This window comes from Ipomoea nil, unplaced genomic scaffold (assembly GCF_001879475.1).
Source record: "Ipomoea nil cultivar Tokyo-kokei standard unplaced genomic scaffold, Asagao_1.1 scaffold2848, whole genome shotgun sequence".
Classification (NCBI taxonomy): domain Eukaryota; kingdom Viridiplantae; phylum Streptophyta; class Magnoliopsida; order Solanales; family Convolvulaceae; genus Ipomoea; species Ipomoea nil.
In genome coordinates, this window is record NW_017619276.1 from 1113320 (window position 1) to 1125088 (window position 11769).

The following is an 11769-nucleotide window of genomic DNA, read 5'->3' on the forward strand; positions in this document are numbered from 1 at the left end:
CCAAATATGAGATCTAAACATGATCTAACTATACAGAGAATAATCTACGAGAAACTTAACTCATAGTAGCGGAAGCGGAAGCACGGTAGATCTCCAACCATGGTTGATATCCTGTTTGTATTGCCTCTTGAACAGTAGATCTGCAGAATAGGGTTAGCCGTTTTGTCCATACTTTGACTCATAACCCTAGATGGTGTACTGTTATTTTCTGAACAGCATGAGTACCATAATGAATCATGTATCATGTATCCCATCAATACAGACTTTATATATAGGCACATTGGTGGAATAAGACTTAAATCTAAATGTCCAGTCCAACCAATTACTTAATGGGTCTAATCCACTTGCACCACATAAATAAGACCCATAATATAAAATATATATTATACGGGAAAGTCTTATAGACCCGACCTCCCAAACTCAGGTCGAGCCACAGTGGGCGGACCACAAGACAAGTTGCAGGAGTTCCTCGTCTCAGGTCGGTTCGTCTTGCTCCAAGTCGGAATATCTTCGTAGTTTCGGTTTGGGCCCAATATATTCATCAGTGTTGATGGATCATTAGCTGTAAAGAACAACCGGCAAATTATGCCCTGGACCCGTGTCCACAATGAATTGTGGACACGGGCCCAAAACGACGTCGTTTTTAAAAAAAAAAAAACGCATCATTTAGTTAAAAAAAAAAATCGCGCGCGTTTTGCCGGTAACGGCGTTATTTTTTTTTTGGATTATGAATGTACAGTTATGCCGTTATGAATGTACTGTTATGCAATTATGAAATTATGAACACAGAGCTCTACCATTATGAACTTACAATTATGAACATATATAGTGATAAAATTATGACCATGGAACTTTAAAATTGTGAATATAGAGCTTCGAAGATTATGAATGTACAATTATGGAGTTATGAATGTACAGTTATAGAGTTATGAATCTACAGTTATGGAGTTATGAATCTACAGTTATGAGATTATGAATCTACAGTTATGGAATTATGAATGTACAGTTATTGATCGAATTATGAGCAAAGAGCTCTAACATTATGAACTTACAATTATGAACATATAGTGATAAAATTATGAACATAGAGCTCTAAAATTGTGAACATAGAGCTTCGAAAATTATGAATGTACAATTATGGAGTTATGAATGTACAGTTATGGAGTTATGAATGTACAGTTATAGAGTTATGAACGTACAGTTATGGAGTTATGGATGTACAGTTATTAACATATAGTAATAAAATTATGAACATATACTCCTATAACGAAGCGGTCTGAAATTAAAAAAAAAAAAAAAAAAAAAAAAAAAAAAAAAAAAAAAGAAGATAACAGTGCCTAACGGTACTGTTACCCGTGTCCAGCAAGCATGTTGGACACGGGTCCAACGCATAACGATTGAGAACAACCGTACCCTAACCTACATAACTACAATGTTCTCCCTATTTCATTTTCTTTCGTCCAATCCATGCCAAGAGTGACACTCCTTCAAAGAACACTTTATACCATTTTTCTTAATTTGATAAAACACTTAATACCGCGTGTGTTTTCTTGTTCTTGGTATGTTGTTTTCGTCAATTAATGTGGTAATGACTAATCAATGAATCACTGCATCGCGTGCCTTGAATTAATGCATGCATTGGGATAACCTTTTTTGGCCGTGACCATATGTGAGCAGAGATTTGCATGTGACGATCTAATAAATCTTCCGTGTGACCGGTCCGATTGATCCTAGTTTGACGCAGGAACAATGTTTAGTTGAGGGTAAAATCCATAAATTTTGCAATGTGATCCAGTTAATGTTTCATTTTAGTATAAAGTACATATCAACTGTCAATATTCGACGATGAAGATAAGTTTCAAATGAGAGAGGTTGAAGACCGTAAGTTGTTGCTCAAAAAAATAAAAAAACGAAACGCATGACTAGGAGAGAATGCAAGGCTTGTGTGTGTAAGTTTGCCTAACAAATGGGTAAGTTTGATGGTGAGAAAATGACATTTTTTATTGTTGGATGAAAAGAGAAACCCGTTTAACCGTATGTATTGAGTAAACTCTACTTATGTGTTACAAACTGTAAAGAAAATGATAATTTTGATTCTTTAATTATAGACAAATACTTAATTCAATCTTTCAATAATATGAGTCTAACTTATTTGTTTTTTACGTTGTCAAAGTTGTGCTACAATTAGTCTCTAAGGTAAGGAAAATATTACTTTTGAAGGTTAATTAAATGTTTAAAATTTTAACTTTTAAATGTTATTTTTATAAAATTTGTGCCATTATTCTTTTAAAGTATTCAATAATTTATAAAGTTGCAAAACGATTCTATTAAAGTGAAAAAATATCAAATTTACAAGAAAAGATCTTGAAAAGTTAGGTGTTGGGTATTTAACGATCAAAGTTAACACTTCTATCACCTTATAGACTAATTCTGTCGCAACTTTGACAACTCAAGAACTAAATGTGGCCATTCGTATAATTGAGAAAATAAATTGATTATTTGCCCAAAATTGAATGACACCTTTGAGTTATGTATTGATTTTATGTAAATAAGAAAAGTTAAAGAGATTAACCGTATAACATATTTAATCCTTGTTGCACAAAACTATGCATAATCTCAAGTAGTTTAAGTATATGACTTGCATATATAGAATTCATTCTCTCTCTACCTAATAAGAAATATTACCATTTATCATTTCTGTTCTAATTAAAATTTTTTGTACCCTTATAAATGCATCTCTTCATCATGTACTTTAAATAATTATAGATTGATCAATAATAAGATTAATTTCAGAACTATCATTCTCAATATCAATAGACCTAACGATCCATGGCTACAAATCCTAAAAAAAAAAAAAAAAAAAAAAAAAAAACCATTACCGGCCGGTACGGTGACACCACCTCCTCTTCTTGCATCATTTTCTATATTGTCTATCCAACTATAGCACCGATAAATACCCTCAGTAGATATGTTGAAGACATGCTTCTGTGTCCGGCTTCATTTAGTAAGGCTCCAAATGAGTATTTAGTTGTAGCTGCACTCTGGATGTGCTCCATTGTAGTTGCGCTCTAGATGAGTGCTCCGTTGTACACTCAAAATTAAATTTGCCAAGGTCAGCAAAGTTATATCTTCAACATAATACACAAGTGTCTTATTAAAAATGAGAAAATTGTAATTTATACCCTTCACAAATATGTCAATTATCAATGTTACCCTTAAATTATTAGTGGTGTAAATGTTACCACTCAATTTTTAAAATGTGACATATATTGCCCCTCTCCTAATAGGAAGAAGGGGAAACATTGTTGTTGGCGGAAGGAGAACAAATGAAGAAAGGAAAATGGAGGAAAAAAATGTGGTATTTGAACGTGAAAAATGACGGGTAATCACGTCACATTTGCACCACTGATAATTCAGGGGGCGGAGGGGCAATATTTGTCATGTTTTGAAAATTGAAAGACAAAATTTACACTACTAATAATTTAGAAATAACATTGATAATTGGCATATTTGTGAGGTACACCTTTAAAAAAATTTCTCTTAACCTTTAGACATTTTTGTTTAAAAATAAACATCTTTGCAATATATTTTAGAAACGTATGTATAAATTCACTCCTAAACTTTTACTCATCACAAACCATGACACTAACAATGATCCTTGTACACTTCTTCAATAGCTAATCCTTTCCATGAAATAAAATAAATACAAATATGTAAAAATCAATATTTTCAAATAAATTGTTAATATAACGACAATCTGGGTTCGGCCCTACTATGAACATGGGAGGTTTGGGTTTAAAATGATGGACCTTGTGCACAAAATTGTAAAACTTTGTATTGAGTCTTGAAATTAAATTGGATTGATTTACCTCATCATGAGTCTGGGACAAATTTATAAGATTCAAGATATAGTCTAACAAAATCAAAAAATTTGAGTTATTAACAAAAATAATAATAATAACACTCTAGTGGACTCATCTTCTCCCAAAAAGTTGAATCCCCAATCACAAGGACCCACACTCCGACTCGACAGAACACTTGAGAGGATGTAAATCACTGTAATTCAATGGCTCAATAGACAAGACTAAATACATTCGTGCACAAAAAATCTATCAACTTTATGCATAATTCTCACACTACCTTTAGTTGACTAATCTTGTTGTGAAGACCCGGTCTTCGTACCAATTCAAGCATTCTAGAAATCTAAGCGTTATTCGTATATACTCTATTCTCGTTTTCTTTAGTAGTGTAGGGCAAATTATGCTATGTATCCGTATGCACCATGCATGGTGCATACGGATGCAAAAATGACGTCATTTTATTAAAAACGCGTGTCTCTCCTTAAAAAAAATTCCTGTTTGATTCCCAGCAACAACATATGAACTAAAATTCCAGAATCGATGAACTATAATTCCATGAACTATAATTCCAGAATCTATGAACTAAAATTCCAGAATCTAATCTATGAACTAAAAATTTCAGAATGAATGAACTAAAATTCCAGAATCTATGAACTAAAATTTCAGAATCGATGAACTGCAATTCCAGAATCGATGAACTATAATTCCAGAATCAATGAACTAAAATTCCATAATCTATGAACTAAAATTTCAGAATGAATGAACAACATAATTTTGTTGCTCAGAATCGAACCTGAATTTTTTTTTTTTTTTAAGGAGAGACGCGCGTTTTTAATAAAACGACGTCTTTTTTGCATCTGCACAGCATAACTACTCGTAGTGTACTCTCTAGATTTGTATTGGGCCAATAGCGATTAATTAAACATCTATATTTTTGTTCTTCCACTATTTTTTTTTTTTTTTTTTTTATGTTTTATCTCATATTCTCATTCAATTTTGTATGACTATCCTATTTTAATTTATTCTATTGTTATTATGATGACAGCCTTATCCCTACATTCTTATTGTTCAAAAATCCATAAAATTCACCTTTCTTAAAAATTAAATAAAACTTTGAAAAATACTAAATGCACTCCAAACTTTTACTCCATACTTACAAACTTTTGATATAGGTAAATTTTGCTAGAATTCATTGAATGAAAATGTCTTGTTCATGCTTGCCACATCAAGGAGTAGAATTTGGGGGTTCGCATAGTAGAACTCTAGAACTTTCACCGCTTATTTTAACTTTATTTTAGGAAAAAAATACTACAATTAGTATACTTTTTTTTTTTTAGATCAACTTGTGCATGTTATGTCTAAAAATTAAAATAAGGTAAAAAAGAATTTAGAATAAATGTAAGTATGAGTAATACTACACATACTCTTAATTTTCGCTATTTTTTATTTTCTCAATAATTTATGTGACATGTTCTGATTCATCTACAAAAAATAGTAACTTACAATTTTCATTATTCCTTCTTTTTTCTTAAATCAATAAAATGATTATGTGACATGAATTTTATTCTCTTAGAATCCATATATCATTTTTCATGTAGTATTACTCTTTGGATTAGAAAAATGGGGCCTAAAGACGATGGCCATGAAGTCATAATGGTTCTCTTATCAAAGGATGTTGGAATAAGAGACTACATTGATGGAGAACGAAGGAAGCAGAGAGAAACGAGAGGTGCGGGAAGATGAAGAAGAAAGGTGTTATTATTGATGATGAGCTACTGGTTTATATAAGGGAAAAATAAAAGATAAAAGAAATAAAATGGAAGGGGAGGATATTACATTTTTATCCTCCAACACCCCCCGGTAAGCTGGAGCGTGTAGATCCTACATGCCCAGCTTAGATACAAAAGAGAAAAAAAAAAAAAAACAATATTTGGTGGGACTGCATTTTGAGTGAATCTTGTGAAATCATCAACCAAACTGACTGTAAACTTTAGCTTCCAATATGAAACCCATTCAACTTGGACATCCTCTTTAAAATCAGCCATATCTTCTTCCACTACCTTGGCCACATCTGATTCATCTATAGAATCTTTAGTGTTTCCTAACAAACTCTCCTTCTTATCTGCTTTTGACTTGGGCAAATATGTAACAACAGGATAGCATAGCCTCCACCGCTTGGAGACCTGTTCATGGAATCCAGCAGGGCCTGGCTCAACACATTCAAATGAGCTCTTATCTCCACCGCTTGGAGGGAGCATAGCAGCCTTTTTTTTTTTCTTTAGATTGTTTGAAATTATCCTCCTTCCAGCTAGAAGCACCAGACGAAGCCATAACATTAGCAGAAGTATTCTTGGCTATCTCAACTAGTTGTTTCAATGACTCGTGAGAACCAGGTCTTGCAGCAAGCTTTCCCAATGCATCCACAAGATCTTGCAGCTCCAATAGAGCTTTTGAATCAATCTTCAGCAATGTTTGTATAAGAGAAATCGAAAACACAGTTGTAGACTTATTTCTTTCAGCATTAATAAGTTCCGCCATATGATTGTTATATTCTGCAAAGCTCAGTAGTTCACTCTGTATAAGACGAACAGTTATGTCTTTGTTGAACTTCTGCTCCTCATCAGAGTAAATCACCCAACTAGTCAGCTCCTTAACAACAACCTTGCTGATGTCTGCTCCATTCAACCCAATTTTGTGACCACAGTCATGTATTTCTACTCCTGGTAGAGTTTTGTATGTCTTTAGATCCCTTATTGGAACAATGAAAGCATGAACACCCATGTCGGAAACACCTTTTGAATCATGAGATGGTAGCAACAATCTTGCAAAAACTGTTGCAAATTTACCATGGACAGCAGCATTACCAATCCACCATTTAATGGCCCCATCATTAGGTGTGTCTATAATAAATTCACCCTTAAGTGGATCAAAGGTGGCAACAGTTTGAAGGCCTTGAACATTGGAACCATGATGAAGCTCAGTCATTGCAAAGCAACCGGTGTATTCCAGGTTGTTTATGCCTTCAAAGTACTTGTCTTTGTGTTTCTTAGTCCCCAAATTGAGAACAGAGCCTCCCTAAAGACTGTACTGAACACCCAGCTTGATACCTAAAGACATATCAACGCTACCTGCAGCCTTCGCAATAGCGAAATACTTAACAGGCTCGTCGTCCACGATCACCGCACCATTTTTAGTGTCCAACCCAGCATTCCTGGGATTCAGGCTCACTGATGCATTTTTACAAACAGTTGGTGTATCTAACAATTGTTCACTAATCTCAACACAATCAGCATGTCTAATCCCCTTAATAGCCTTACCAAAAGACGTAGATGCTAGATTAGAAGGATTACCAGATTTGAGACTCTCCACTGCAAACGAGACCCCCTTCTTCGCAGCCACTTCATGATAATCAAAATATAGCGATACTTCTCGCCAAGTATAGCGATACTCCACTGGAACCTTCGTAAGCTTCCTCAATGCCGTATCCTCTGCTCCAATTCCGGCGATACTCCTCTCCGTTTCTCTCCGAAATTTCGGATGGAAAGACACAACTGCTGTGGCTGAATCGGAGGATTGGACCGGAAACGACGGATAAGCTTCCTGGATCGCCTTCCGCTGCGGATCGGCTACGGTTATGGCTGAATAGGAGAACTGCTCCATCTGCTTCAACCGGTGTGAGCTACGAACTCCTTCCTCTGCGGCTGGGGAGGTTCTAGCAATCGGATTCTCCTTGTCTTCTAGATTCCTCTGCGGAATTGATCGACTACTCTGCGTAGCAATCGGATTGTTTGGCTTCCTCTGCGGAATTGGGGATTTAACAATCGGCATCACCGGATGAGCCGTGCTTTGACTCAATTTTCCGGCGACGGTGACAGCGGCGGCGTGGCTGTCTCGCCGCTCTGATACCATGTTGGAATAAGAGACTACATTGATGGAGAACGAAGGAAGCAGAGAGAAACGAGAGGTGCGGGAAGATGAAGAAGAAAGGTGTTATTATTGATGATGAGCTACTGGTTTATATAAGGGAAAAATAAAAGATAAAAGAAATAAAATGGAAGGGGAGGATATTACATTTTTATCCTCCAACAAAGGAAGAAAGAGAATGAAATCACAACTATGATTCAATTACCCAATAGTTTGGGAAAACAAAACAAAAGGAGGGTGAGTGGCTTGGTCGCCAGTTGACAACCACCTAAACATTACCAACGAGCACTATAAGTGCACAAAATGCATATCAATTTTTTTTCATTTTCCAATGAGACCCACAAAAAGTATTTAATCGGAAAAAAAAAAAAAAAAAAAAACCCCTCCCTATTGAAGAACCCCTTTTACTCTCTCCTTTCTCTCTTATCCACATCGCCCAAAAATTCACAAAAAAAAAAAAAAAAAAAATCAATAAAAATTGTTGTTGGCCTTACTCCATACTCATTTAATTTGAAGCTAGTCGCACATCCATACACGGCTTACGTACCGAAAAGGTCTCATTTGTAGGTCGCAAATGGCATGGATGGGCGTGCCGTGTTTGAATACAACTCTAACAACTACCTATCTCTCTAGCACCATATATTTGACTCTCATCTTTATTCCCACTTGCATTTAATTGGATATGCACATATTTTTTAAACAATAACACATATTGTTCATATTTACTCCAAGTCTCCCACTTTAATGTTCACAAACATTTTTTTCTTACAACAGAAAAAGTCAAACAAACAAAAAAAAAAAAGAACTCATAAATATTTAGATCACTTCGACCAAGCATGCATGATCAGCAAAAATCTGTAACTTTAGACCATTTGAGGAAACATTACGCACATGAAGACCACACGAAACAAAATAATAGTTACCTACCATCCCATCTGTACATTTATTGGTCAGCTGCAACAATGTAATTGAAGTGATTTATCAATTCTATTAAATTCTTACTTTCCTAGTTGAAAATTCTAAAGTCATTTCAAAAAATTCATCAGTGAATTTAATTAATCGAGTAAAATCATTTTCTATAAAAAGATCTTAGGAGACATCGGGATTCAAGTTCCACTTGACCCTATTTACCTTCAGAAAATACTATTTGTATTTTGAAAAAAAGTCATCGATGAATTTAATTAATCGAATAAAATCATTCTCTATAAAAAGATATTGGGGGACATTGGGATTCAAGTTGCACTTTATGCTATTTACCATCAGAAATTATTATTTATATTTCGTAAAGTGTATATTCCTATCATGAGGTTTGTATTAATTGGGAGCAAAAAAAATAAAAAAAGAAAAGTATTTTGCAGAGTTGACTTGTAGGTCTATATCCTATATGCAACAAACATAAATGTCTGCTAATTAAAGATTTCGTAAAGGAGTTCACAACTAACCCATGAAACATTCAACTGTCATGACTAATGCGATTGGTACGTTAGTTGCGTTTGGTTTATGAGTTTTAAATTTTATAACCATATTCACACACACACACACATATATATATATATAAATTTAGATCAAATAAAACATGCTAGGAAGCAATCAGAGTCATTCATTTAAAAAGATCTAACCGCTTTAATAGTGAGAGAGGAAAAATGAAGTGCATTTTTGCAAATAATTAGAGCATTAAGTACAAATAATAACACTATAGAGTATACTTAACAACACCATAGAGTGCAACAATAAAAATGTACACCTAAGTAATAATATTAAGTGACCTAACGTTATTAATAATTAGTTAATTATTTACTTGCACACTATAGTGTTAAAGGTTGCACTTTATAGTGTCGTTGTTACTTGCACCAATTACTTGCATATGTTACTTGCACTTTAAAGTTTGAGTTACTTACAAAAATGTCACCGCGTTTTTATTTTTTAAATTACTTTTGCTCCATTAGATCTTTTCAAATGGACAAGTCTAATTAGTTCTTAGTTTTCTCTTGAGCAACACTTTTCTTAATAAATATTACAATTTTTCTCATAAGTCTTCAACCTAAAATATTACATTTTAATTTAAAAGTATTACGGTGTACATTTTTAATCAAAGGCATCACATTTTTTTCATAAGTATTACACTTTTTGTCATAAGTATCACTCAATCAATATATCCATGATTAGCTTGCATTTTTTCTCATAAGTAATTGTTTAGCCCCTAAATATTATATTTTGATTATTTAAAAGTATTATATTTTTTTCTTCAAAAGTATTAAACTTTTCCATATAAATAACATAAAATTTATTATGATTAGTATTACATTTTCCAGCATAAGTATTACATTTTCATCTTGACATTACCTGTCTCACGGATCAACTTACCTAGCTTCTACCTAATTATATAAAAGTCAATATTGGTAAGGTTCTAATAGAAATATAATATAAAATATGTTGATGTAATCATGTGCATTCTTAACTTACACATTTTGATTTTTTCCTTGTACAAAAGGATAAGACATTTTCAAAGTTGTCATATTTATTTTTTCATTTTTTTTCTTTATATATAAACTTTGGTAACAAAATATTCATTGTAAATTGTAATTATTATTAACTTACTTATTGCATAATATTTTCTAACATTTAATAATAATAATAATAATAATAATAATAATAATAATAATAATAATAATAATAATAATAATAATAATAATAATAATAATAATACTGAGAATTTTATTTTTATATTATTATAATAACAATTAAATTAGTATATAAAAAATAGACTCGTGACATTTTTGGATTATATTTTTATTCTTTTTGCAGCCATTTTCTTCTTTGTAATAATGATAATTGAGGTCTCAATCATATACACAAGAAAAACATATGAATTTGTACGCTATAACTTCATTACATAATTATATTCTTTAATTGCTTTTCACCAACATTAATAAGTCTACTATAATTAATCATTTCACCTTTTACAAAAAAAAAAAAAAAAAAAAAAAGTTTAACCAACTCATTAATTGTCATCAATACCGTATTAAAAAAACCTTAATTTATTTTAATATGCAAATTGATAGTACATGATTTTTTTTTTATCATAATTATTTACAACAATATAATGCACATCTTTAATTACTATTACTTTTATCACAAGTTGAAAACTCATTTTTTGTTATTTTGAAAATGTTCAATTTTATTTTATCTTAATTAAGTTTCATATTTAAAAATTATTTTAATTTTCATATTGGGTATTGATCGATTTTTTTTTTTTTTAATGCCAAGGAGAGGGAAAACCCTCAGAGATCATAAACGCCTGAACGCCACAGCTCCCAGTTGGTCGAGCTTGATATCTTCATATAAATCTGCTGTTGCTTTCTGGAGATCACGATAGCCTAATCGGTGGGCGAGAGCCGCCGAGGCTAGTTTGTCTGCCACTACATTCCCCTCTCAAGGGATGTATGCGAACTCTATCTCTTGGAAGTGATCAGCTTCGCATAGGCATCTCCACACGGTGTTGGTGGTGAAGCCATGGTTTCTTTTTGCAGCACATACATCGGCAATCAGACTCTTCGAGTCAATCTCCACTACTAGCTTTGCGATTCCCAACTCCTTCGCCATTCGTAAGCCTTGAAAAATCCCCCAGGTTTTACCTTCTCTTGCACTACAACGCCCGATGTTGAACATGAAGCCTCTCACCCAAATCCCATGCTCATCCCGGAGCAAGCCACCACAATGCGCGATATCATTTGCTTTGCAGTAGCCATCGACATTGACTTTAAACCAGCCTCTTGCCGGCTTCCGCCATCTAATCTGATCAGTCGTGCGAGATGTCATTGCCTCCTCCGGATTCAACCGTTTCTCAAAAGAGTTTTTAACCTCGAGGTCATTGTGTTCAAGCCACTCCAGTTTCTGCTCTAGCGTTCGTGGTTTTTGCTCAAAAACTTCACCGTTTCGCCATCTCCATAGCCACCAGATCCTCAGGCAAAACTACTCTCGCCAA

At 33.5% G+C, this 11769-nt stretch overlaps 1 protein-coding gene across 1 annotated transcript; it reads right to left on the bottom strand.

Annotated features, from left to right (window-relative positions):
* Positions 1-5212: 5212 nt before the first annotated feature.
* LOC109160498 lies at positions 5213-6845 on the bottom strand. The gene is made up of 3 exons (XM_019308785.1): positions 6179-6845; positions 5843-6066; positions 5213-5218 (listed from the first exon to the last, which is right to left on the bottom strand). The coding sequence occupies exons 1-3, from the start codon at positions 6843-6845 to the stop codon at positions 5213-5215; spliced, it is 897 nt and encodes a 298-aa protein (XP_019164330.1).
* Between the last annotated feature and the right edge of the window lie 4924 nt (positions 6846-11769).